The sequence below is a fragment of the Portunus trituberculatus genome, chromosome 44, assembly GCF_017591435.1.
Source record: "Portunus trituberculatus isolate SZX2019 chromosome 44, ASM1759143v1, whole genome shotgun sequence".
Taxonomy (NCBI): Eukaryota; Metazoa; Arthropoda; class Malacostraca; order Decapoda; family Portunidae; genus Portunus; species Portunus trituberculatus.
Window position 1 is genome coordinate 810001 of NC_059298.1, and position 27500 is coordinate 837500.

Here is a 27500-nt window from a genome sequence, read left to right on the forward strand (position 1 = left end):
GGAGGCCCCGGCACCACCACCACATTTCGGCTCAGGGTAAATCCTCGTGTCAGACTTTATAGCACAGATAGTTTAGAACGGCCTAAGTTATTGTGTTAATTACGCAGGAAAAGTGATAGTGATAGTAGTGACGTTCTGGACAAAATAAACAGGAAAGGTCGCCGAAAGAAAAATAAGAAAAATATTGGTTGGTGTTGGTAGTTTTGGGGTCGTGGGATGGTGTGTGGTTCTGAAGGCGCTGCTTGCACGCTGCTCTCGTAGACTCGTTTGTCACAAGTGGCTTTATTTACCAGTGGGGCGGGGCCTGCAAGCAAACCTACAGCCGCGGCGTGAGGCTGGCGCGCACCGGCATTATAGAACGATTAATCCAGTCGTTACGTCTTCATAAACGAGGGATAATCCAGAGTTGACGTTAAAAGTTAGTAAAACCCCTAATAAAATTTTATCCAAGGAGAGTCTTTCATTGAGTGATGATAACATTAGGCTGGGAGTGGGCGGCCATTAATGCAGGGCTCGGGATGGTGTTGTTTGAGCGGCCGGTGGTTAAGACGCTGGATGCCGATTTATGGGGTTATCAGAGGCCGCCATCTCCGCCGCCAGGGAGGGTTCTGTCGCTTATACTTTATCCCCGCCGCTTATCGTCCTCCGGATGGAGTTTTGGCTGAGCTTGAGTTGAGGAGATTTGGGAGGCCTCCCTCGGCGGCGCCTTGGTGTGGGATCGCCCGTGGAGGAGGAATGTAAGCAAGGAGCAAGACCTGCATCACTCTTGGTTGCAGGCTGTTATTCCGGCTGCGTCTTGCTGATGGCGGTGGTGGTGGTGGTGGTGGTGGTGGTGTGCACGCCTCCTCCCTCACTCACTGCTGCTTGGCTTTATATGGACCACCATACTGGAAACAAGTGTTTGACCCAAAGCACGCCGGGGATTGTGAGTGAGAAGCCTCTCTCACTTTACTACCTTTAGTGGGATGATTGTGGTGATGGTGGTGGTGATGGTGGTGGTGAGGAGGTTAGAATGATAATGGTGATGATAATGATTACAATGATTGTGATAATAACATTGATGATAATGATAATGATGACAATAATCAAAATAATAATAATAATAATAATAATAATAATATTACTTCTACTACTACTACAACTACTACTACTACTACTACTACTACTACTACTACTACTACTACTACTAATGATAATAATAGTAATAATAATAATAATAATAATAATAATAATGAATTATTAATATGATAACAGCAGTAATCCTAGCACTAAAAGTTACATTGACAACAACAACAACAACAACAACAACACTAATGTAGAAGTGGGAGCAACAAGACATGCGAGGCGAGGCGAGGCGATGCGAGGCGAGGCGAGGCGATGCGAGGCGAGACGAGGCGAGATGAGATGGCAGGCGCGGCACCAAAGCACGGCGAATGTTGCCAGCTGAGCGCAACACTCGACACTCGACTCAGCATAACTCATCAGGGAATCGCTCACATAATTGGAATCTTTTATGTAAGACAGTGCGGTTTGGGAAAGAAAAATTATCCCTCTGATTGGCTTGTAAATCACCTTCGGCTCTGGGACCTTGAGCTGCACACCTACAGTAGCCGGGGGACCTCCTGGGGCGAGAGTCGTGACTGGGACCACAACCAACAACTTGCTCTGAAAAAAAAAAAAAAAAAAAGATGTACTGCTGAACATGACCTGTGGGAATGTTGCTGTTACTCGTATGGGCGCCCTTCTATATCGCCCGCCTTATGGATGTAGTTTGTAGTTTGTAATACCAGAATATACCCATAAAGGACTTACCCCTTCAGTACCATGATGTGTTTTTCATATTTTTCTACTTACTATTTGGTGATTTAATACAGCTTCAGAAAATTATGTGGGAATTAAAATAGTGAAGACTCCGGCCATTAATCTTCTGATCTCGATAGACCCTTCCTAATGTAAATAAAATTGTCTCATCATACTCAAAACTCATGGTAAAAATGCGTCCCAGTACTGAAGAGGTGAAATACATGTGCAGTGATTAAAGTATAGGTCGGCTTGGTTAGAGGAATGTGGTTTGAAGCTTCTTGGAACTTAAGTGTTTATGTGTATGTGTGTCTGTGATTGTGGGGTGAAACTTCGAGCACTAGTGTATTAAATATCGTATGTGTTTGTGGCAGGAACGTTGAGAAGTATAACCAACGAGCTGATGAGTATATAGGTATCAGTGTTGTGGATGAGGTGACGCGCCTGGCGGTGTGGTAGTGAAGGGAAGCGATGGCTGTGGTGAGGTGAGGTGTGGTAATGGAGGTCTGCTGATAACGGCTCGTGTGGTGGCTTTGTTCATAGCGGCAGTGTGGACAGTGTTATGCAAGGGGTGGGTGTTGATGTAGGCTCTCCAGGGTGTCAGTCTTCCTTAAAATAAAAGATGGAATAAAATCTGACTCTCTCTCTCTCTCTCTCTCTCTCTCTCTCTCTCTCTCTCTCTCTCTCTCTCTCTCTCTCTCTCTCTCTCTCTCTCTCTCTCTCTCTCTCTCTCTCTCTCTCTCTCTCTCTCTCTCTCTCTCTCTCTCTCTCTCTCTCTCTCTCTCTCTCTCTCTCTCTCCTCTCTCTCTCCGATCCTCTCCATTTACCTTCCTTCTCCCGCCGCCACCTTATCTCTCCCTTGCGCAAACGAACATTCCCTCCACACTACAGAGAAGAATTAGTAAGGGAAGGTGTGCCCATATGCGTCTGTCCGCCGCTGTGTTCGTGCGTCTGGCGAGGCTGACGGACTCTCTCTGCCTCTACGCCTTCTCCAATGTAGACGTCTCGCGCGAGGAGTGTCTTCCCCTATCACAACAGACGAATCAGGGGCTGCTAACTGCCTTGTCAGCCACCAATTAGAATAGATTACCACCGCTGTAAACTAGATGTCTCCTTATTCGGCTAACAGGAGTGTGTGTCCGGGGTGGCACGGCTCACTGATGTACTGGCTGACTGTCTGGATGTCTGGCAGGTGGCTGAAGAACTGGTTGATTGGCTGGCTGGCTGGCTGTCTGATTGGCTTGCTTATGGATAGAGGAATGACTGGCTTGCTGACTGTCATGTTGGCTGACTTGCTTGTTGACAGGTTAGCTGAAGAACTGGTAAACTGTGTAATAGTCTAGTGCATTGATTGACTGACTGACAAGCTGGTGGATTGACTGAAGGGCAGTCTGGTCAACAAACTGACTGGCTGGTTGGCGAGCTGGTTGTTTCCCTAACTGACTGGATACAGGAATGCTTAGATAGATGGCTAAATACTGTTTTGATTGACTGACTGACTGACAGGCAGGCTGGCTGGCAGACTGCCTGCCTAGATGGCTCGCTTACTAGCTGTAGGGTATGGGTGTTGTCCAGCCTCTAAATTGGAAGTGGCTGGGTGATCGAGTGACTGCCTGGCTAACTGGCTTTTTGTATATCTCTCTCTCTCTCTCTCTCTCTCTCTCTCTCTCTCTCTCTCTCTCTCTCTCTCTCTCTCTCTCTCTCTCTCTCTCTGAAAAACAGTTGAAAGTGTAGCAGTTCTTGTAATTAACGTGCGCTACAAACACTGTAGACAAGGACGAAGCGTGGGCACATCAGTCTCCCGCTGCAGCTGTGTCCTCTAGTGGCCTCGGGGACAATTGGGTAGAGCCAAGGCGAAAAATAAGGTAAAGAAACTTATTATTTGCTCAAGAATAGAGTATAATGAGCATAATTGTAAAGTCCTGTCTTCTAATGAGAGAGATAAAAAGATGTTTTGTGCCAGAATTAGGCACTTGATTAATATATACAAATGATCATTATAAGCGACCAAGACATTATAACCCAAAGTCTGCTTAATGTAAGCAACACGTCCCTCGTCAGCATATATTGTCTCGGTGGCAAATCCTTGGAAAAATATAATATTGATTTCTTGGTCAATTGTTCTCGTAACAAAGGTTGTACCACCTATCAGTGTTGGATCCTGCTTTGGGCCAGCGGTATCAGCAGGCCGATCTTGCAGTGTATCCATTGTGACTGACTCATTGGATCCAGCCCAGCCTCACCTTCACTTAGATCACTGTATCTATGTAAGGGAAGTGGATCTGGCACCTGCTGAACACGACAAGGAACTGCGACATTATTATACCCTCCTAGCAAGAACATTTAAGTTTGAGCTCTGATGAATATCTCTCAAGGGCGAGGCTGTAATAAGGGAATGATTAGCCGACGAACATGCTCCTAAAGAACTTGGTATCTTTAAAGTATTCATGAGAGGTGTTATAAGTAATATGTTTTAATTATTTTGATCAACACACTAATTAGTAAATATTCATGGAGAATAATATCTCTCATTTTTCCTGAAAACGAGGGAAACTGAATGATAACTTGAAGAGAACAGCATTTTGAAAAGGAGCAAAACCAACAAACAAGACAGAAATTCAGCACAAAAAACATTAAAAATTGAACTCAAAGGTTCATTAAGTGAAAACATCGTCACTAAAGAGAAAGAATATCATTAACATTATTAATATAAACAAGAGCATGCGTCAGTCTCTCTCTCTCTCTCTCTCTCTCTCTCTCTCTCTCTCTCTCTCTCTCTCTCTCTCTCTCTCTCTCTCTCTCTCTCTCTCTCTCTCTCTCTCTCTCTCTCTCTCTCTCTCTCTCTCTCTCTCTCTCTCTCTCTCTCTCTCTCTCTCTCTCTCTCTCTCTCTCTCTCTCTCTCTCTCTCTCTCTCTCTCTCTCTCTCTCTCTCTCTCTCTCTCTCTCTCTCTCTCTCTCTCTCTCTCTCTCTCTCTCTCTCTCTCTCTCTCTCTCTCTCTCTCTCTCTCTCTCTCTCTCTCTCTCTCTCTCTCTCTCTCTCTCTCTCTCTCTCTCTCTCTCTCTCTCTCTCTCTCTCTCTCTCTCTCTCTCTCTCTCTCTCTCTCTCTCTCTCTCTCTCTCTCTCTCTCTCTCTCTCTCTCTCTCTCTCTCTCTCTCTCTCTCTCTCTCTCTCTCTCTCTCTCTCTCTCTCTCTCTCTCTCTCTCTCTCTCTCTCTCTCTCTCTCTCTCTCTCTCTCTCTCTCTCTCTCTCTCTCTCTCTCTCTCTCTCTCTCTCTCTCTCTCTCTCTCTCTCTCTCTCTCTCTCTCTCTCTCTCTCTCTCTCTCTCTCTCTCTCTCTCTCTCTCTCTCTCTCTCTCTCTCTCTCTCTCTCTCTCTCTCTCTCTCTCTCTCTCTCTCTCTCTCTCTCTCTCTCTCTCTCTCTCTCTCTCTCTCTCTCTCTCTCTCTCTCTCTCTCTCTCTCTCTCTCTCTCTCTCTCTCTCTCTCTCTCTCTCTCTCTCTCTCTCTCTCTCTCTCTCTCTCTCTCTCTCTCTCTCTCTCTCTCTCTCTCTCTCTCTCTCTCTCTCTCTCTCTCTCTCTCTCTCTCTCTCTCTCTCTCTCTCTCTCTCTCTCTCTCTCTCTCTCTCTCTCTCTCTCTCTCTCTCTCTCTCTCTCTCTCTCTCTCTCTCTCTCTCTCTCAGCACAAAATTATTTAGGGTGGCTGAGCAGGTCTACCTGAAATTTGAGGCAGTTGATCCTCATCTGACAGGCTCATTTGGTTAATCTTCGGTGCCGATTGCATGAATAATTAACACACAGAGAGAGAGAGAGAGAGAGAGAAGAAGAAGAAGAAGAAGAAGAAGAATAATAGAAGAGAAGAGGGAGAAGAGGTCAATTATTGGGAGCATTAGATAACAAAGTTGGCTTCAGATTTGCACGTCTCCCAGCGCTGATTCCAAACAGTTCGCAGATTATTACTTGTCGGAAAAAAAAACAAAAGGTTGACAGGAACCTCCTCGGAAGACTTACGTTATGTTTATTAGTTTCTATGGAAAATTAACAAGAATATAAAAGAAATCAGGAAATGAGACCCAGTGATGTCTTTAAGAATATTTACGCTATGTTAATCGGTGTGTGTTGGAGTATAAGAGAGATTAATTACAGTGAAATTTAGTTTAATCCTGAAGTTGTGTATGTGTAACTGCTGTAACGAGGGCGAGGTAACTAACCCCTTCAGTACTGGAAAGCATTTTTACCTTGAGTTTTGAGTATGATTAGACGGTTTTATTGACATTAGGAAGTATCTATGGAGGTCAGAAGATTAATGGCTAGAGTCTTCACTATTTTAATCACCACATAAGTTGCTGAAGCTGTTTAAAATCACTGAATAGTAAGTAGAATGAATAAGAAAACGCGTCATGGTACTGAAGAAGTTAAGAATGAGTGTTTTTTTTTTATACCATGTAAGCTTTTCACGGGAATCTATGGGAGTACTCTTTAGGGTACCTCCTATCTCAAAGCCCACTCACTAGGAAACCGTTGCCCCGAGTGAGGAAGCCCAACCTACACTCGGACCGTGGACAGGATTCGAACCCGTGTGCTTGGAGACCCCTCGGACCCCAAAGCACGCATGGCTCCACTGTATCTTTTATTCGTTATCATGTATTGGAATATAAGAAGAGATTAATCATAGTGGAATTTAGGTAAATCCTGAAGTTGTGCACGTGTAACTGTTGCAATTGTTAGACGTGACGAGGGCAAAGTAATTAAGGTGAGCATTGTTTGTATCTCTTATCTGTTATCAATTTACAGGGTGTTGTGTTTTGTGTTCCTCTCTTGAAGTTGTGTATGTGAAACTGTTGTAATTGTTAGACGTGACGAGGGCAAAGTAATTAAAGGTGAGGATTGTTTGTATCTCTTATCTGTTATCAATTCAGGGAGTGTTGCGTTTGCTTTTCCTCTCTTGGATTAATGCTCATGAGTTTATCCATTTCATTATTTTTAAATGTGAATTAGTGTATCTATCAAGAGTTAATTCATTTGTTTGTCCGTTCATTTATTCACTTTTGTATTCATGTATTTCTCTGTTTATGCATGCTCTTATTTATTTTATTTATTTATTTATTTATTCATGTGCTTCGATTTGTCTGGTTTGTCTGTCACTGTCCTGTATTTGTTTCGTTGCCGTTTACTTGTGGCTGACTCACCTCGTTTCTTTATTCCTTTGGCTTCCTTTTATCTTATTTACTTTTTAATTCCTTATTGTTTGTTATTTTCATTATTATTTTCATTATTTCTCAGCTTTCTTTTAATCTCCCTGTAACTTCTCTTGCAATTCCTTCATTATTTCCTTTATTATATTCTAGATCCTCTTTACTCCTTCCCTCGTACAGAATTTTCCTCTCAGAATACATTGCACATTACTATTATATCCCTTCTGATTTCTGTATTTCTTTCTGTTATCATCTCTTTTCACCCTTTTCTCCACGTTCTTCTCTTCGTCGTCCTCCTCCATTGCTTCTTTGTTTCCTCCCTCCCCTTCCTTCCTCTTCCTTCCTCTTTCTGATTTCTGTATTTCTTTCTGTTATCATCTCTTTTCACCCTTTTCTCCATGTTCTTCTTTTCGTTGGCCTCCTCCATTGCTTCCTTGCTTCCTCCCTGCCCTTCCACCCCTCCCTCTTCTTCCTCTCTCTCTCTCTCTCTCTCTCTCTCTCTCTCTCTCTCTCTCTCTCTCTCTCTCTCTCTCTCTCTCTCTCTCCCCATTCCTCCTCCTCCCAGCAGTAGGTACTTATCATCACCACTTTTTCATTTTTTATTGCCCATTCACCGTTCCGTCTCTCTCTTTTTCTTTTTCTTTCTTTTTTTTTTTTTTTTTTTTGTATGTGTGTGTGTCGTTGGTGCTTGTAGTAGAAGGACGGAGAGAAGAGGCATGGAAGGGGGAGGCTAAACTGCTTGTTCCTCCATCCTGATTGTAAGTTATGGTTGGGTTGGTTACACTGTCTGTTACTGACACCGACACCACCACCACCACTATCTCTACCACCACCACTACCACAACTACCTCCACCACCACCCTCACCATCTCCTTTACCACCACTGCATTACAACCACTAAAGCCGTCGTCACCACCACCACCACCACCACCACCACCACCACCACCACCTCACTCAGAGCACCATACACATGATACCTTACTATTAATTAGATATTCATGTCCATTCGGAGACAGATTAGTGACTCTCTCTCTCTCTCTCTCTCTCTCTCTCTCTCTCTCTCTCTCTCTCTCTCTCTCTCTCTCTCTCTCTCTCTCTCTCTCTCTCTCTCTCTCTCTCTCTCTCTCTCGTTTCGTGATACTGTACTTAGGTTCTCTCTGCTAATACTTGAGTTAGTGTTATGGAGTTGAATTGAAAAAAAAAACAAGTAAGTTTATTGTTGTTTGAAATTCCTTATGATGATAAAAAATAAAGAAGAGTATCACTAACATTGCCATCACCACCACCACCACCACCACCACCACCACCACCACCACTATTAACCACTATTATCAATACAAAACACTGCAAACATTATTACTGCCACCATCACTACCACCACCACCACCACCACTATTAACCTCTATTTTCATCAATACAAAACACTGCAAACATTATTACTACTACTACCACCACTACCACCACCACCACCACCACCACCACCACCACCACCACCACCAAAACGGAAGAAAAGCGAGCTAGAAATTACACACTCAGTAATTGAAGAAGACGAATGGTTTTATAGCGGCACTGAAGAAATTACTTTACGATACAACAATTTCGCGAAGGCAATACGACTATTTATTTATTACACTCATTACGAGACACGCAATTCTCAGTCACAGGTCAGTTCTAAGAGTGTCTTTGTTCTCTTTCCTTTTTATTTTGTTCTTTATTTATTTATACATTACTTGCAATTAATCTTGTTCATTTTACAGGTTAAAGGTGTATTTATAAGTACAACCTGTCTTAAAATCTAACCAGAACCCCTCTCTCTCTCTCTCTTTCTCTCTCTCTTCTTCATATCTTCTCTGTCTCTCTTTTCATGCTTCTCTTTCTCTATTCTTCTCTCCATTCTTCGATTATTATATTCGTCTGTCTCTTCTTCTTTCTGTTCTTTGTGCCTTTCTGTCTCTCCTTTCATTCATTCATTTTTTTTTCTCTTATATCTTCGGCCTGTTTATCTGTGTCTGGCCTAATGCTTATTTGTGTGTGTGTGTGTGTGTGTGTGTGTGTGTGTGTGTGTGTGTGTGTGTGTGTGTGTGTGTGTGTGTGTGTGTGTGTGTGTGTGTGTGTGTTCTGCCTGCATGTCTGGTTCTCTCTCTCTCTCTCTCTCTCTCTCTCTCTCTCTCTCTCTCTCTCTCTCTCTCTCTCTCTCTCTCAAATTATTCTTCCTGGCCAAATCTTCTCTCTCTCCTCTTCCATCTCTTTTTCTTCTCACAAACTTCGACATGTCTTTCTTTTTTCATAACCACATCATTGTTTTTTTCCATCCATCCTCTCTTTCTAAAAAAAAAACTACATCCCTCACAGTTATCATATTTACCTCTCTCTCTTTCCACCTCCTCATCTCTCACTCCATCCTCCTCCTCATCCTCCTTTTTTTCCTCCTCTCGCCTCCTTCACCTATTGTTTTTTCCCTCTTGTGCCACGCCATATTCGCATCTCTTTCCACCTCCTCACCTTCCTTCTCTCTCCTCCTCATACACCTCGTTCCTTCTCTCGTCTCCTTCACCCAGTTTTTTCCCTCCTCTGCCTTACCATATTCGCCTCTCTTCAAGTCTTCTCGTCCTCCTCTTCCGCCCTTGCCACCTACAGCGCAGTTAATTGGTGTTTACAGGCGAGTACTGTGAGCAGAGACCCTCCCAGTGTCCCCTCTTATCGCAGGAATCATGCTCAGTGTGTGTGATGTGTGGCTAGCCTATCACGGTACATCTGTGACGGGGGGCGGAGGACGGCGAGGCGGCCAGAGAGAGAGAGAGAGAGAGAGAGAGAGAGAGAGAGAGAGAGAGAGAGGGAGAGGGAGAGGGAGAGGAAGAGATTTACGTATATCGCACACACACATTTTTGCTCCAGTCAGGGTGATCTGCTCCTAAATCTGGCCACGCAAGGAGATATCGCTTTACCTCTTTATCGGATCCCTGCATCGGACAAGTAATGGTTAAGTTTAGGGCGAGGCTTGAGTGGCGCAGGGAGCGTTGCACTGTATGACTGAAGCCCTCCCGGTGTAGATCATTGTGATGTATCCGGTGCAAGTACAGAGAGAGAGAGGAGCAACCCACGTGAACTGTATACTTAGGCATGCTTGGTATAGATTGTGTTAACTAACTAGCGAGAGAGAGAGAGAGAGAGAGAGAGAGAGAGAGAGAGAGAGAGAGACAGACAGACAGACAACTATACACAGAAAAATAATTGTTAGATAAAAATGGACTCTAAAATCCAACAGCAAATTATACAAACTTTCGTGCACAGACAAAGAAAAAAAAAGAAAAACTGACAATCGTTGTTTTAGACACGTAAAAAAAACGAAGAAAAAAAAAGGAAAAGAACGCAGTTGAATAGACAGACGAACAGAGAGACAGACAAACAGACAGACAAAATAGGCAAACAAATAACCTTTCACATACGCAAGCATTTGGACACACACACACACACACACACACACACACACACACACACACACACACACGTACCGGAATACCTACACGCAGACATTAGCTTTAGGAAAATGAAAATATATCCATCAGGAGGCGACGTCAATAGATAACAAGGCATTAACATAAGAGTCGATATTAGTCGCCCGAATGTTGAACGTTGTGTGGAGATAAACACGCTGATAAAAGTACTGATACCTCTCCTTTCATTGCCTTTCTCGACCCATTCTCCTCCTCCTCTTCTTCTTCTTCTTCTTCTTCTTCTTCTTCTACATCCTCTTCTTTCTCCTTTCTTCTTCTCCTTCTTCTTCTTCTTCTTCTTCTTCATCCTCTTCTTTCTCCTTTCTTCTTCATCCTCCTCTTCTTTCTCTTCCTCCTCCTTCTTCTTCTTTTTTTCTTCTTCCGTCCTCCTCCTCCTCTTCTTCATCCTCCTCCTCCTCCTCCTCCTCCTCCTCCTTCTTTTTTTCTTCTTTTCTCTTCTTCTTACTCCGTGTCTTTCTTCTTCGCTTCTTCGCCTCCTCCTCCTTTTTCTTTTCCTTTTCCTCTTCTTCTTCTTCTTCTTCTTCATCCTCTTTTCCTCCTCCTTCTTCTTCTTCTTCTTTTCTTCTTCCTCTTCTTCTTCTTCTTCTTCTTCTTCTTCTTCTTACTCTTCGTCTTTCTTCTTCGCCTCCTCCTCCTCCTTCTCCTTCTTCTATTTCTTCTTCTTTTTCGTCTTCTTCTTTTCCTTCTCTTCCTCCTTCTTCTTCTTCTCCTCCTTCTCCTCCTCCTTCTCCTCCTCCTTCTCCTCCTCCTTCTCCTTCTCCTCCTTCTCCTCCTCCTTCTCCTCCTCCTCCTCCTCCTCCTCCTCCTCCTCCTCCTCCTCCTCGATTCTTTTTTTTTTTACTTATTTCTTTTTGTTTCTCTAATTTCTCTTTATGCTTCTTTTTCTCTTTATGTTGATGTCGTTAGTGTTATTGTTGTTTTATTGGAATTTATTATTTTGTTTATCAGTTCTTTCCCAAGCATCGGTGGTTCAGTGGTAGAATTCTCGCCTGCCACGCGGGAGGCCCGGGTTCGATTCCCGGCCGATGCACATTTTATCATTAGTGTTCTTATATTTTCAAACATTCTCTCTCTCTCTCTCTCTCTCTCTCTCTCTCTTTCCAACGTTATCCAGCGCCCACACCCTCAGAGATAACGAAGTCGTCCTATTCTTTTTTTCTTTTTTTCTTCTTTTTTCCTTTTTTCTTCTGTCGTCATTTTCTACTCCTTCCCTCTTTTCCTCGTTTTTTTTTTTTTTGTTTATTGATTTATTTATAGTTATTTATATACAAACCTTTCTCTCTTCTCTATCTCGCCCTTTTTCATGTCCTTTTTTTCTTTCTCTCTCTCTCTCTCTCTTTTCTTTTCTCTCGGCAGCTGAACCGTCACCCATCCAGAGATCTCCCTTTCTTCATCCACTGCTTGTTCTCCACGCTTCCTTCTGTCACACTTAACACGTCATCCACTTGCCTCTTTCTTCTCATTTCTTCCCATAACCTTCCCTTCTCACTCTTCTTTTTTCTCCACCAGTTTCTTCTCATCACTTTTCCTTTCTTTCCGTTCTTCTTCACATACATGATCCTCCTTATGTATTCTTTCCTCCTGCCTCATTTTCCTATTCTTTCTCTCCTTACTCTCTTCACCTTCACCTCCCTTCCTCCTTCCCTTCCTCTCCCCCCAATTCGTCGTGGTGGCGGGGACCAACTTGTTACTCAGAGTTCGAAGCATCGGAGAGCAGTAAAGAGATCCGAACACGACTCCTCAAGACAGTGATGCGATATATGAACCTTCCTACCTTCCCTCCCCCTTCCCTTACCTTCCCTTACCTATCGCCCCTCTCTCCCCCTTCCCTCTCATTTCTCCTCTTCTCTCTAGCTCTCTCCTCCTTCTCCTCCTCTCTCTCTCCATCAAGACAAGGGGAGTGGCCGTTTTCGCTGTTTTAGTCGTTATGTTTTGTGTTTTCTCCGCTGTGTTTGCTTCGTCACGCGGGTTGTGAGGCGCCGTGGTGGGTACCGTGCGGTGCGCTGTGGTATATTGATTTGTTTTTGTTCTAGTACTCGATGTATCCTGAACGTTTTTCTTTATATTTATATGATAGTTTTGTTGTTGATGATTTTCACGTCTTATCTATTTAAGGTTTTATTGGTGTACGTATCACAGACGCCGAAAAAGTCTAGATTGCTATACAATATTGTATGTGAGTCAGTACGAATGTTTTGGTGTTCCTATGTCATTCAAATATGTTTTCGGTGTTCCTATGGTGCACTTGCGCGTCATCTCTTCTTCGTGTCTTCGTTTTCGTTCACTCAAGTTTGTGTTAATCTTTATTACGTTTTCAGCTGTTGAGTCACTCTATCATTATTTTCCTTAACTTTTTCATTTTCAAGGAATGTGTTCTTCACTAACACATGTTTTGCCATCTATGCGCGGTACATGTGTATTTCTATCATATACACGTTACATTAGACACTTGGAATTTTCCTTATTATTTCACATTGCTACGAATTTTCTTTTCCATCTTGATTTCCGGCACTATATGCTTACACCTGTTTTGGCGCCAATGTAACTTTATCATTCAGTCACTCAATCACTTTACCAAACAATCAATCATTATTCTATTTTTCCTCCTCCTTCATTCTCTGCTCCCGCCATCACCCTCTCCAGCCCTTTAATATAAACATAGAAAGGAGCCAGATAACCTGCTTGTCGGTACAGGCCGCCATTACGGTGGTGGATGCAGAGAACACACGCATCGTGACCTGTGGACCAGTTACCCTCCAGGGAACGTGTCAGTCTCGCCATTTGATAAGGATTTATATTTCTTACCTTGACATTTTTTGTGGAGGAATCCAAAGCAGAGAAGTGGAATACACGAAATCGTTCTGTAGTTGAGAACACTTTAGTAAACATCACAGTTCTGCCGTCAAGCTCATGCAGTGAATGAAGCTGATATGGCTTAAAAGTACACTATGAACAAGGTGGAGCGTCATATCGTGAAGAAAGAAAAAGAGAAGGAAAATTATGTGACTGAAACAAGCCGCCCCACCCTTGGCAAGAGAGAAAAAAAAGAATCTCCACACTCCACACCAACACGTTTATTCGCTCGAGCAAACCTGGAAAAGAAAGGTTTCATTAGGTGTGGCGTCACGCTTGGCTTCAAAGAACACAGTGGCTTCTCTTATGTTCATGTGAAACTTGCGTATAAAGGAAAAATAATACTGACACAAATTACTGTTATGTGAAGCAGGTAGCGTGGCTTATATAATGTTTTTGCTATTTGAGTTGAAGTTTATACGTTTTCTGTATAGCTTAGCTCGCCGCATCTTAGTTTTGTTTCGGAGATGTGGATATTTTTACAACACTAGAGAACGAGAGTATATTTTATAGGTTGTCATGAAGGAAAATGTATGAAAATACAGCGTGTTTGCTTTCTGAAACAAGAGTACCGTCGTTAAATCCTTCGCTGGTGCAGTCAGGAGAGACTTTCCACACTATGAGTCAGCCGCAGCTTAAGGAAAACCGCTTCTTTCTATTGGTTTGTTCACTTCGGTAGACTTATCAGTAGGAGGATCCACTAATGGCAAACCCGGACTCTCTTTTATTGTACGAGTGGCTGGACGCGTGAGGCAAGCAAGGCAAGGCAAGGGAAGGAAGGCGTCAAGGTTAAGGTCGAAGGAATTCACCTGAGCTTGCGTGAAAGTATTGCTATGGTCACTACCTAGCTGAGTTACGTGCAGCTTGTGTGTGTTTAGTCTCTCTCTCTCTCTCTCTCTCTCTCTCTCTCTCTCTCTCTCTCTCTCTCTCTCTCTCTCTCTCTCTCTCTCTCTCTCTCTCTCTCTCTCTCTCTCTCTCTCTCTCAATCGTCAGGGTTTATAAGGAGCGGATCGAGAAAAATAAAGACGTGGAAGTGAGTGAAAGATGATTCTCGAATAAAAGAAGGAAAGACACTAACATATTCACACACCACCACTCAGACACTCTACATCGTGTTCTGTCACTCTCCCACACCTATCCACTCAGAGAACTACCTTATTTATGTCACTTCTGAGCGTTAATAGCCTTCAAAATAAGCACATTCACGCTATACCTCCTTCCCTCTCCCTTGCCACCCACTCAGACACTCTACATCGTGATCTGTCACTCTCCCACACCTATCCACTCAGAAAACTACCTTATTTATGTCACTTCTGGGCGTTAATAGCCTTCAAAATAAGCACATTCACGCTATACCTCCTTCCCTCTCCCTTACCACCCACTCAGACACTCTACATCGTGATCTGTCACTCTCCCACACCTATCCACTCAGAGAACTACCTTATTTATGTCACTTCTGGGCGTTAATAGCCTTCAAAATAAGCACATTCACGCTACCTCCTTCCCTCTCCCTTGCCACCCACTCAGACACTCTATATCGTGTTCTGTCACTCTCCCACACCTATCCACTCAGAGAACTACCTTATTTATGTCACTTCTGGGCGTTAATAGCCTTCAAAATAAGCACATTCACGCTACCTCCTTCCCTTTCCATTGCCACCTCTCTTTACCTCACGCATCTCCCTATATCACCGCCGCCTCTCCTTTCCTTCCTCACTCCTTCTATTCCCTTAACCCCTTCAGTACTGGGACACATTTTTACCTTGAGGTTTGTGTACCATTAGACCATTTTATTGACATTAGGAAGGGTCTATGGAGGTCAGAAGATTAACGGAGACAGTTTTCACCATTTTAACCCCCTACATGAGTTTCTGAAGCTGTAGAAAATCACCAAATAGTCACCAGAATGAATATGAAAACCCGTCTTGGTACTGAAGGGTTAACGTAAGCTTTTCCTTCTCCTGCGCCGTACCACCATCTCCACCACCACCACCAATCCTTTTCATTCCCCTCCACGCATTCTCTTATACCCTTTCCGCCGCTCCGTCTTCCTCCCTCTCCTTTCTCCTTTCCCCCTCCTGCCGTACCATTAGCTCCCTCACCTCTACCAGCGAGGCACAATGTAATCCAATATTTGCAGCTCGGCCATCCATTAGTCTGTATAGCAGTTCCCGCCGCCTCTGAGTCGTCAACACCTCGACCCCGCATTTGGATGGCCACGGTGATAGTGGTGATGGTGGTGGTAGTGGTGGAGGTGGTGGGGAGGGAAGTATAGAAGTAGTGGTGGTGGTAGTAGAAGAAGTAGTAGTAGTAGTAGTAGTAGTAGTAGTAGTAGTAGTAGTAGAAAAATATGGACAAAAAGGAGGAGGAGTAAGAAGAGGAGCAGAAGAAAACAAAAAATAGTGAAAGAGGAGGAGAAAGAGGTAGGGAAGAAGTGGAGAGGTAAAGAAAGAACAAAAGCGAGAAGAAAAGAAAGAAAAAGATTAATTAAAGAGGAGGAGGACGAGGAGGGTAATTAGGAGATAATGATAAGGAGCTGGATGAGAACAAGGAGGAGGTGATAATGATTACGATGACGAGAAGAGAGAGAGAGAGAGAGAGAGAGAGAGAGAGAGAGAGAGAGAGAGAGAGAGAGAGAGAGAGAGAGAGAGAGAGAGAGAGAGAGAGAGAGAGAGAGAGATTTCGGTATGGAGAAGAAAGAGGAAGAACAAAAAGAAAACCAAAAATGAGGAGAATGAAGAGGAGGAGAAGAATAAGAAGAGAGAACAGGAGCAAGGAGAGGAGAAGGAAGTATAGAGAAAGAGGAAAGACTGGAAAACTGATTATATTTTTCGGTATTGAGAAGAAATGAAGAAGAACGAAAAGAATAGGAAAACAAGGAGGAAGAAGAAGAATACGAAGCAAGAACAGAAGCAAGAGAAAAATGAGAAGGAAGTGAGAAGAACGAATGACTACCACAGGTGTCTTCAAGCCTCAGTATGGTGGTGAAGGCGCAACAAGTGGCGGCGTGGCAGATGGCGTGTCATAGTGAGCTGTACCATTTAAACTTCCATGTTGCCCACCGATGCTGCACTTGACCGTGGCCACAATCAAGGCGAGGGTGAATGGGCGACATGTACCGAGGCGACTCTAAAGCATTCAGTGATAGGCGAAAAAGGGAAGACATTGGCGGGACTTGAGCGTGTCTGGATGTGACCACCAAGGCGTCACCTCCACCATTCACCTGCCATCCTTCATTATGCTCCCTCGCATGCGAGTTCTCCACTAAATCTTATGTGGAATAGTGGTGTTGCTTCATATGGTTCCCTGTTTACGATGAAGTCCCGGTGTTGATAAAAGTTTTGTTCTTTTATTGTGTTTGTGTCTGTTAGTAAATAAAGGAAATCCTGCTTTATTATTGCTAAATTATTGCTGGATATTTAGTGTAATATTACTAATACTTCATTTTTTTTACGATGAAGTCAGTTACGTATTGGTATAGAAGTTCGGTTTGTGTGTGTAATAATAATAATAATAATAATAATAATAATAATAATAATGCGGTTTATTAGTAATTGCAGTACATACATACTGAAAATATACATATGGGGATTGAGAGGGACTTAAGATTAGATCCTTAACTGTGTGTGTGTGTGTGTGTGTGTGTGTGTGTGTGTGTGTGTGTGTGTGTGTGTGTGTGTGTGTGTGTGTGTGTGTGCGTGCGTGCGTGTGTGTGAGTGCAAATACCGGAATAATAACTGGTAACAAAAATCTAAGCTACTCATAATATTACGTCACCACAAGTAGCTCTGTTTAGTGATGATGAACTTAAGACCTCGAACAGATGTAAAAAGGTTTCTAATGTTATGCATTACACCGTGGACACAAAATAACGTAACAAATAGCGTGTTTGGAATTACGAGGATACTACAGCAAGTCGTGGTACAATGGAACCATGCGTGCTTTGGGGTCTGAGGAATCTCCAAGCGCACGGGTTCAAATCCTGTCCACGGTCCGAGTGTAGGTTGGGCTTCCTCACTCAGGGCAACGGTTTCCTAGCGGGTGGGCTTTCAGGTAGGAGGTAACCCAAAAAAGTATCCTCTTTAGCCCATAAATTCACGTGAAAAGCCCACATGGTATAAGAAAAAAAAAAGGGAACGATCAATTTCATTACATCAAACTATTCATTCATATTACAGTCACGGTTTGCTCTTAATTTATTGCTTCCTACTATGTGTGCTTTATGATGTAAGTGGTAGAAAAAGTACATTCATTGCAGGTGCAGTCCCCGAAATAACGGACGCATTATTGCATTAGCGCATCAGCTCAGTAAATATAAAATTCACAACGATCTGCTCACTGTCCTGTCACGAGAAGCTGTGTTCCATTTCACGCTTTGTTTTGTTACAGATCATTGCTACTTTACCAGTTTTCTTTGTTATGTTAAGCACTGTTATGTACTAAAAGATAGATAGATAGATAGATAGAGAAATAGATAGAGAAAGACAGACAGACAGACAGACAGACAGACATGGAGAAAGGTAGACATGTATACACATATAAACAAAGAGACAGGCAGACGAAGATTAACTGAAACACAGACAGATAGCAAAACAAACAAAGAAAAACAGAGGCAGACACACTCACCCACCCACCCACACACACACACACACACACACACACACACACACACACACACACACACACACACACACACACACACACACACACACACACACACACACACACAGAGAGAGAGAGAGAGAGAGAGAGAGCACAAACAAACAGACAGGCAAACAGACACTCAGACAAACCAAACACAAAACAATGTGAACAAGCCATCCTTCATTTACACAACCCCTCCTTCACATTTATCCCTCCTTCACACCTCCTTCCATCACACTCCCTACCCACCTCCCATCTCCCTTAGTGTCAAGATGGCGGCCACAGAGGCACAGGGGCGCAGCAGTCACGTCGGTAATTAGACAAATCAATCACCCTGGCTGGCCTTCACCTCCTAATTACTTCGCCACACCAGGTAACAAGTGCGCGGCGGCTGAGCGGGGGAGCCTCGACCCTGGGCACCTCACCACAGCGACCAGGCTTCCACGCCGCGCCCCGGGGAGGACATTGGCTGCCGAAGGACGTGGCGGTGGGGAGGCTAGCTTGGTTCTGACACACACACACACACACACACACACACACACACACACACACACACACACACAGAGAGAGAGAGAGAGAGAGAGAGAGAAATGGAAGTATGTCCTTTGTTCGTAAAGTCTATTGTTAGTGAGATAAGTATATACAAGGTGCTAAGTGTGTGTGTGTGTGTGTGTGTGTGTGTGTGTGTGTGTGTGTGTGTGTGTGTGTGTGTGTGTGTGTGTGTGTGTGTGTGTGTGGATTTATGGCATGTCCTGAGTCTGCGAATTATCATGGTTTTCTTGCTGCTTTTATTGGTCACAGTTGTTTATTATCTTTTTGTAGGAATTTGTTGTGTCATCGCTCATAATGTGCCCAGTGTGGTCCGTCCCGCCGCTGCCGCCGATTTTCAACAGATAAACACGGACCTGTCGTAGTGGTCCTGCCAGTGGTGTTGTAGTGCTGGTTGAATTTGTAGTGGTAGTGGTAGTAGTAGTAGAAGTAGTAGTAGTAGTAGTAGTAGTAGTAGTAGCAGTAGTAGTTGTTGTTGTAGTAATAATAGTAGTTGTAGTGGTAGTTGTTATCTTTGTTCTTATTGTTCATGTTGTTGTTGATATTGCAATTGGAGCATCAGCAGTACCAACAATAGCACCCGACCTTAAAAGTGTCAACAGTAATGGCGGTAGCAGCAGCAATAGCAACAACAGTATGAAGTGATAGCAGTACCAGCAGCAGTAGCAACAACAGCAGCAATAATCGTAGTAGTAGTAGTAGTAGTAGTAGTAATAATAGTGGTAGTACTAGTAGTAGTTGTTGTAGAAATAGTAGTATTATGTTGGTGGTTTATTGCCAGCTTGGATAACTTCCGATGCTGGCATTTAAATCATGTGTATGTGGTGAACACGTTAGTTTTCTTTCTTTCAGGTTTCTTGTGGCATTTTTTTGGAGCTTAGACGAGTCATGTGATTTCTTTTCACCAGTGTCATATTTCACCTGCTTTGTGGTGCGCCAGGCCCCCCGTGCAAAGGTGGCCAGCCCTCCTCACGAGTGTACTGGAAGGTTGTTTGGTTGAGACCGCACTTTGCACGCTTCATCTTTGTCAAAACATGTGACGTTGACATTCACAATGAATTTTAGGGGCTCTTTCCTGATCCTTTTTTTTCTGCAATGAATAAGATATTGTTCAATACCATTAATTGGAATTTTCGTTTGCAGGAGCAGTGGCGCGGCGTCATCATCACAGGTGAGTAGGAGTCCCTGACGCTGTGGCCGGGGCCTTGTCGCGCTCATATTATTTCCAGGTGTTCTGGTCTCCTCCAGGTCGGGGGAGTGGGTTCGGCTTGCTTTGTGGTTGTGGTAGTTATGCTCGGAGCGGGCGGCACGCAGGTCTGGCCGTGTGTTGTAAGCGAGGTGTGGCTTACAGCACTCATTAAGTTTTGTAGGCGAACGAGATAGAGAAAAAGTGTGGAGCAGCAGCTGGCTGGAGGGTGTCGTCCTCTTGTTCTGGTTGTTCCGCCATTGAGCTCCTCACTCCTGGAATGTCCTATTCAGTCTGTAAAGAACTAAACTATCAGTCTCGCCGCGTCGCTCATATTTGTCCATCCGTTGCAGCGTGGATTTGCTTTTGTGGTTTTTTTGGAGGTTATTTAACATGAGAATTACTGCACTATAAATTTTGTCGAGCCTTAAGAGGAGAGTGAGAGAGAGGGAGCAGCATGCGAAGAGTGCGGGAGGAGGAGGAGAGGCAGTAGGGGGCGCTGATTTTTCTTCATAGATAAATCAGTGAGGCTGTTCCCCTCCCGCCTGGAGTGTAATAAGACGGCAATGGTCAGCAGCACAGGCGTAGCTCAGGACTTTTTTTTTCTCTTTTCATCACTATGCAGTCCACGCATGCAAAGATGCCTCACTTAATCATAGTTTGAATAAGTAATCTTCCATATACACTCACTGTTTTGCTGTCCATTATGATAATAGCTGGGTTGAAATCACTTGCTATATTCTACTATTCATGGTGATAGCTGGATATGTGTCGCTGTGAGGATACGGGGAAGATAAGGACTGCAGAAGGAAGGAGTGATGGAAAGAGAAATGGATTGTGGTGAAAAAAAAACAATTTGGGAATGACACTGCGGTAGTGATCTTTTCAAGGTCCCTCCAACGATACAATTGTTTACAGATTGAAAGATGATACCTACTGTGTACGTAGTAATATGGAATACGCATATGTAGTGTTTGAGTGTGGGTCTTGAAATAAAGCTGTTTGTGATACTTGACTAAAGTAGAAATTTGAACACTCAAACGATGACATGACATGTTATATTGCATGTTGTAACGGCTCCATACTTTCAATTCGATGACGGAACATTTAGTGAGATCATTACAATTAGAACAGATAAACTTTGCTATGGAATGAAAAAAAAAATGCCTAGAATGGAATTTAGGCAATCGGGCATAGACCAAGCTAAAAAGTAGCTACCTCATTAATTTTGAAGTTTTTTTTTTTTTTTTCTTTTTAGTACAAACACGATCGTCACGGATAGGAATGGGCTCTTTGATGACCCTATGATGTTTGTTATACACCGCCGCAAAGAGAACAATAACGGGCTATATCGACACCGCTGTACTATGGATAACATAACATATAACATATAACATAACATAAATAATAGGATAACAAAGGGCCACCAGGGCCCATCTAGGTTATCCTGTATTAGTCGCACAGCGACCTCGTCATCAGTACTTAAATATACACTTACAAGTACACAATACATTATATACTAAATTTAAATATTTGGCCCATTAACATGGCTAAGTCCTGCAGCGAATTCCTCTACAATCTGTGATCCCCATACATGGGGATCATGTCTTGTTTAACTATAGTAAATTTCTTATAAAAAACTATCATGCAGTGCTATACATAATTATAAATCTAATAAATTTAAGTGCTTATCTAATCTGTTTTTAAACATTGTCAAACTAGTGCTATTTACAACCCTCTCTGGCAATGCATTCCAGAAGTCTACCACCCTATGACTAAAGAAATATTTTCTTCTATCTAACCTGCAGCCTTGCTTTCTAATCTTCCTGCCATGATTTGTAGTCCTACTTCCCTCCTCTAAGGTAAAGAAAGATCTCACATCTATGTAGTTTGTATCTGAGAACATTTTAAATAACTCTATCATATCCCCTCTTATACATCTCCTCTCAAATGAAAACATGTTTAATTCCTTTAATCTATCTCTATACTCCAGGCGCTTTAATGCTGGTATCATCCTAGTTGCTCTTCTCTGAACTGCTTCTAACATGTTGATATCCTGCCTATAATGGGGTGACCAGGCCTGTATGCAATACACTAAATGGGGCCTAACATAGGAATTATATAAGCTACGCACCACTTCCTTACTTTTATAACTAACGACCACAAATTGTAGAATGAAGGAGCTTATGCTGAGAGTGCATGAGCGTGTCGCTGCTTCTACTGAGTCGCGATACGCCGTGTACAGCACCATCAACTCCACCTTCGCGCGCCACACAATCAATGACCACATTAGAATGCCATCCACTGGTCTTCGTGTGTCTGGCATACCCTGACGATAGAGAGCGGGCGATAAAACAAGCGAGTAGGAGGTCGTTTGCCCATAGAGGAACGGCTCTGTTTGTGGAGCTGTACAGACTGAATGGCTTGTGGTGGAGGTTTGTCCCATTTCTGTTGGTATTAGATACATCTATGATTTAGATAGTATGGAGGATCTTTTAATGACAAATGCGACACCGAACGATGCTGTAAAATAATCCACAAAATTTTGGCTCGGTATGATTAAGTGTTGAAGTTATCATATTTTTAGTTAACCCTTTGCAGTTTATGTTTGTACGACTCCTTTGTGTTTTATTGAATGTGTCACTTTTATTATGGCCTTTGTATTTAAGATAATGGCCCAGTCACGTATTCTAATGTAACTATTTCCTTTTGTTTTACTATTGCATTTGATATTTTGAAATCTTAATTAATTGACAACGGTTTGTTTTATGTTTCAGATTGCAGTTTTATTCATTCTGATTTTTACCCTTAGATTTTGTTTAACGATTTTATGTAAAACTGTGGTTCATAAACTATCTATATATCTATCTTGGTGTGTGTGTGTGTGTGTGTGTCTGTGTGTGTGTGTGTGTGTGTGTGTGTGTGTGTATGAGAGACATTGGGGGTAAGAAGACAGTGAATCAAACCCAAGTGGTGCGTGTGGGACGAGCCTGGTGGGTGGAGTGGGCAGAGACTGTGTCGATCATGTGTTTGGGACTAAGGTGTCTGGACGATTTGCCGAGAATGATGGAGCTTTTTATATGACATTTATGTATCCAAAGGAGGCATATGATATTTTTGATAAGAACAGCATGCACGAGGATTGGCGAATGACTGCGAAGGGCCATGTAAAGTTTAGACTATTGAAGAAAAAAATGTATTAAGATAGTATTTTTCCATTATAGAGTCTTCTACATGATTGTGATACGAGCGAGGGTTAGGAGAGCCTTGCGGATGGAGTGACAGGACGAGAGATAGGGTATGGCGCATCGCAGGGCAAGGAGGGGAGTGGAGAGCCAGTCAGTCAATATTTACAGATGACACAGCCCTCGTTGCAGTTGGAAGGTGTGTGAGGGAAGGACAGACGAACTTTTATGATAGCAGCTACATGTGTGTGTGTGTGTGTGTGTGTGTGTGTGTGTGTGTGTGTGTGTGTGTGTGTGTGTGTGTGTGTGTGTGTGTGTGTGTGTGTGTGTGTGTGTGTGTGTGTGTGTGTGTGTGTGTGTGTGTGTGTGTGTGTGTGTATGTGCATGGGCTCGTTCTCAGCTTTCCGCCTACGAGTCTATTCCTTCCCACTATTCATGATTTGATGGTGATATTTAGTAATCTCTTCTTTAAACTTTTTACTCCAAGCACCATTCAGTCTGCGTCCTGCTAGATTTTGCCTGCTCAGTACGAGGTGTGCTTGAATGCATTTGGAACTTAGTGACGGATTTTTACTGTAAGCCAAATAATCGGTATTAAATCTGGCATGAAAAAGTTGCTGGTACGCACTGTGTACTACATGTTATATTTCAGTAATTACAGAGTTTTAAGGAAAATGTAGGAATGATATTGCTGTTCTAATTTGTATTTACACTTCAAATCTACTTTTACTTGTGACTTTTATATTCAATACTTAGCTGAAAATCAACGAAACTATTTGATGGCATAGAACGGAACATTTACTCGGCCTTTCTGTATCTACTAATATGCATCAGAAGACACTGTATATTACACGCAGAAAATCACCCTTTGTTTCCATCTGTGGGGAGCGCGTCTGGTATTCATGCACCTTAACGCCACCAACAGGCAATTGGCGAGTGCTCCCTCCACGGCCACCCTCTGTTTTCTTTTATGGTGGACAACCTGAGTGCACCTGTCATTTCACTTTCATGAGGCATCTGTACCACATGAGTGTTACGCTGTTCACTGTCTTGCTCCTCGTGTTCGTCCAATGGTTTTCTGGGCAAGTAGTTGTCTCTCTCCCACTGCTGCATTACTTTTCTGCCTTGGTTGCTGCTCTTCAGTATCGTACCTTTGTGTCTTACCTTCCCTTCGCGTTGATTGGAGTGGTGGTGTACGCGTACTTCATCTGCTTGAAGGACGTGTCACTGCTGTCTCTGTACCAAATAGGGATGATAATTTGTTTCTAGTCAATCTAATAAAGGGAAGAAACTGCATAGGAAGGCAAGGTGGCATTACAAGGCACAGCAGAGAGAGAGAGAGAGAGAGAGAGAGAGAGAGAGAGAGAGAGAGAGAGAGAGAGAGAGAGAGAGAGAGAGAGAGAGAAGGGAGGGGGGAGGTCAGTAAATTATTACATAGTTGTGTTTTTTAATATTCTCTTTGAATTATATCAATTATTTCTTGCAATCTAGAATTGGCACTGGCAGTGTTTGTTAATACCTTTACGTTCACCTCACCAGCGCCTCGCCAGTGTGGCAACCATTGGGTGATATGTTAATCATTTCAAACTTTCTTTCATTATTGTTCTTAGCTTTCAGTTTTTCATGTGTTTGTTAATAGGAGCCATCAACATGATCTTGGTAATGAATACATTTTCAACAATTTCATTTCTTATCTTCATCTCGCCAATTTACGCGCCTTAAACACACGATGCAGGTCTGTGATTTAGATCCGCATCACGTCTCCAAATATTGCTCTCTCTAATAGGCTGGCTATTAGTAGATCTTACCGCCTTTACGACCTCATGCGAGTAAAATACACACTATTATCACACAGCTTACGCGAATTATACTTGAATTGGAGTGAACTTATTCGATGTGATGCAGTACCAGCGGTAATAGTTGTGACAACGACATGAACAGGAGCAGCAGCACCACCACCAACACCGCCAACTCCACCAGCAATAGCACCATAGCAACAGCTGCAACAAAGAGAAACAGTTTGTGAAGAGGACCATCAGCTTCAGATAACAGTTTAATCACCGCTAGCCAATGAAACACAGCATAGAGCAGCAGCAGCAGCAGGAGCAATTACAACAGTAGCAGCAGCAGCAGCAATAACAACAGCAGCAGCAGCAGCAGCAATAACAGAGGCGACAGCCCCACTAACACATGAGCGTTGGTGGTGGGAGTGAAGGCGGCAGTGGTGCCGGCGGCGTTTCCAACAGGTCCAGTAGCTGTTGCTGCAACAGTAGCGAACAGAACAGTGGCAGCGGCATTAGTAAAATCAGTATCATTATTTTTCATTAGCAGTCTACACGTAGCGGCGGCTCATAAACACGACGCTCGCCGTCTTTCCCTCATGCAACTTCTTTCCTCGTTTATAAGACCGACGCCACGTACGTTACAATAATTACTTTCTTATCTGTTCCTATCTTCCGTACATGTCACTCCAGAATTTATGTCTCTCATTTGACCACTACGTGTCTTTTGCTTTACACGACTCAGTTTTCCCTCTCCTCTCGCCCGCCAGGCCACAAACGTTCAACATTCTAAAGGAACCTCCACTCTTTTCCTCTTCAGGTACTCTTGTATCTTCACTACATTCTCTTATAATTATTTGTGGTCTTTAATTTCTTGCATATTCATTTCCTTTGTCCATTGCACTATTTCCTTCGGCGCTATATTCATTATTTTACTCATTGCCTCGTGTACTTACCTAATTCATTATTTATGGATTCACTCACTCATACATTCGTTTATTCACTCACGTATTCGTTTATCTTGTTCCTAAACCATGAGAGACATTGGGTAGAATGACACTTTATATTGACTGGCTTGCACACAAGCAAAAAAAACTCCTAGTTGGAAGTGTGGCGGCAGTACGAGATGTGTTCCCTAAGAATCTTCACAAAAATCTTGCCTTGAGCTGCCTGTCTGGCTGATTCGATCCTTTGTCTCGCAACAATTTGTCTTGGTAAGCAAGAAGAACATTGTACGTCCTCCATAAAAACCGAGTCGTTGCGGTTTCACATGCAGGAATGTTTCCCGCTGGACCTCAAGAGCTGTACGACAAGGTTTCCTGCATCCCGGCGCCGTGCCCACTTCCATCACCCCGCTGACGTTTTAATTACCTTCAGCATAAATACTTTGATGGCACATGAACGTCACCAGAAAAATTATTATTTTAATTATAATGTTATGAAATAATCATGAGCATATTTCATGCCATTGGTCTGAATGTGGCTGGCGGCGAGGGCGAGGAGGTGAAGGCACCGCGGCCATGTCACTCATTATTTATCACCCACCAGACCAGACCAGACCAGACCTCGCCGATCACGAAGGTTCCCTTACTATGACTGTAACAGAACACACACACACACACACACACACACACACACACACACACACACACACACAGGAAAAAAAAATACTCAGAGAGGCGAGGTCTCGGGACAGGATTACCTTGTGATGGTTCAACCGTACCCTGGGGTCCGTGCAGCGTGGTGCGGAATGCCACGAGGCGAGAAAACACGGTCAGGGGCGTGATGTGTGTGTGTGTTTTTTTTTTTTTACTGTAAGGCCTATAGCGCCTGTAGGCACACTTGAAGAGTGTATGGGAAGCGCTGTTCAACTTCCGCCCATTAGTGGCGCAGGCAATTTTATTTATAGTGGTACCCATATTAGGGCCCATATCACCGCCCAAGCTCATCTTGAGTGTAACCACCTAGAACCTGGGTATCATGGTGACATGTAGGTGACTTTAAACCACTCGACAAATGGCAAAGTGTTTTAAGGCTGTACGTGGTGGGATTTGAACCTACGCGTGGACGTCTGCCCGATCCCACGCTCACCACCTTATCCACTATGTGTGTGTGTGTGTGTGTGTGTGTGTGTGTGTGTGTGTGTGTGTGTGTGTGTGTGTGTGTGTGTGTGTGTGTAAAGCCTCGGACACTGCCGCAAACAACCTCAAAAATTACCTTCATTGATTTAACGTCTTCCACCTCCAGTTCTTTATCATATTTCCTTGGCGTACCATTATTATCTTGCCCACTCGGCCCGGTGCCCCACATTCCCTGCCATGGTCCAGTGTTTGCAGGAGTGTTACCCCGTTAGTCCGTTCCTGTTCCCTCAGCCAGAACATTTGCTGACCGTTTGTACCGCCTAGTCGTGCATGACTTTCTGCCTCTTCATCTACATATCTATCCGTCTTTCTCCTCTTCCTCCTGCTACTTCTCCTAATACTTTGGCTATTTTGCTTCCTTATACGACCTCTACTCCTTCTTCTCTTCCTCCTCCTCCGACTACCACTACTACTTGTCCTACTACTGCTACTACTACTACTACTACTACTACTACTACTACTTCAGCTTTTTTATTATCAACAGCTGGTTTTGTTAAATTTCCTCTTACTTATCATCATCATCTCCGCCTTACTTGTATACCATTTCTTGTACTTCTACTACTACTACTACTACTACTACTACTACTACTACTACTACTACTACTACTACTACTACTACTATAGCTGCCACTACCACCACTTCCATTGCTGCTACT

At 43.3% G+C, this 27500-nt stretch overlaps 1 protein-coding gene and 1 non-coding gene across 2 annotated transcripts in view; both read left to right on the plus strand.

Moving 5' to 3' along the window:
* Positions 1 to 27500, plus strand: part of LOC123519074 — a 119082-nt gene that overhangs the window by 32804 nt on the left and 58778 nt on the right. The window contains exon 4 of the mRNA XM_045280260.1: positions 19695 to 19722. Within this exon, the coding sequence (XP_045136195.1) occupies positions 19695 to 19722 (28 nt within the window). The remainder of the gene's footprint in view (positions 1 to 19694; positions 19723 to 27500) is intronic.
* On the plus strand, positions 11465 to 11535 carry Trnag-gcc. The gene has a single exon. It is a non-coding gene; the product is annotated as a tRNA-Gly (tRNA).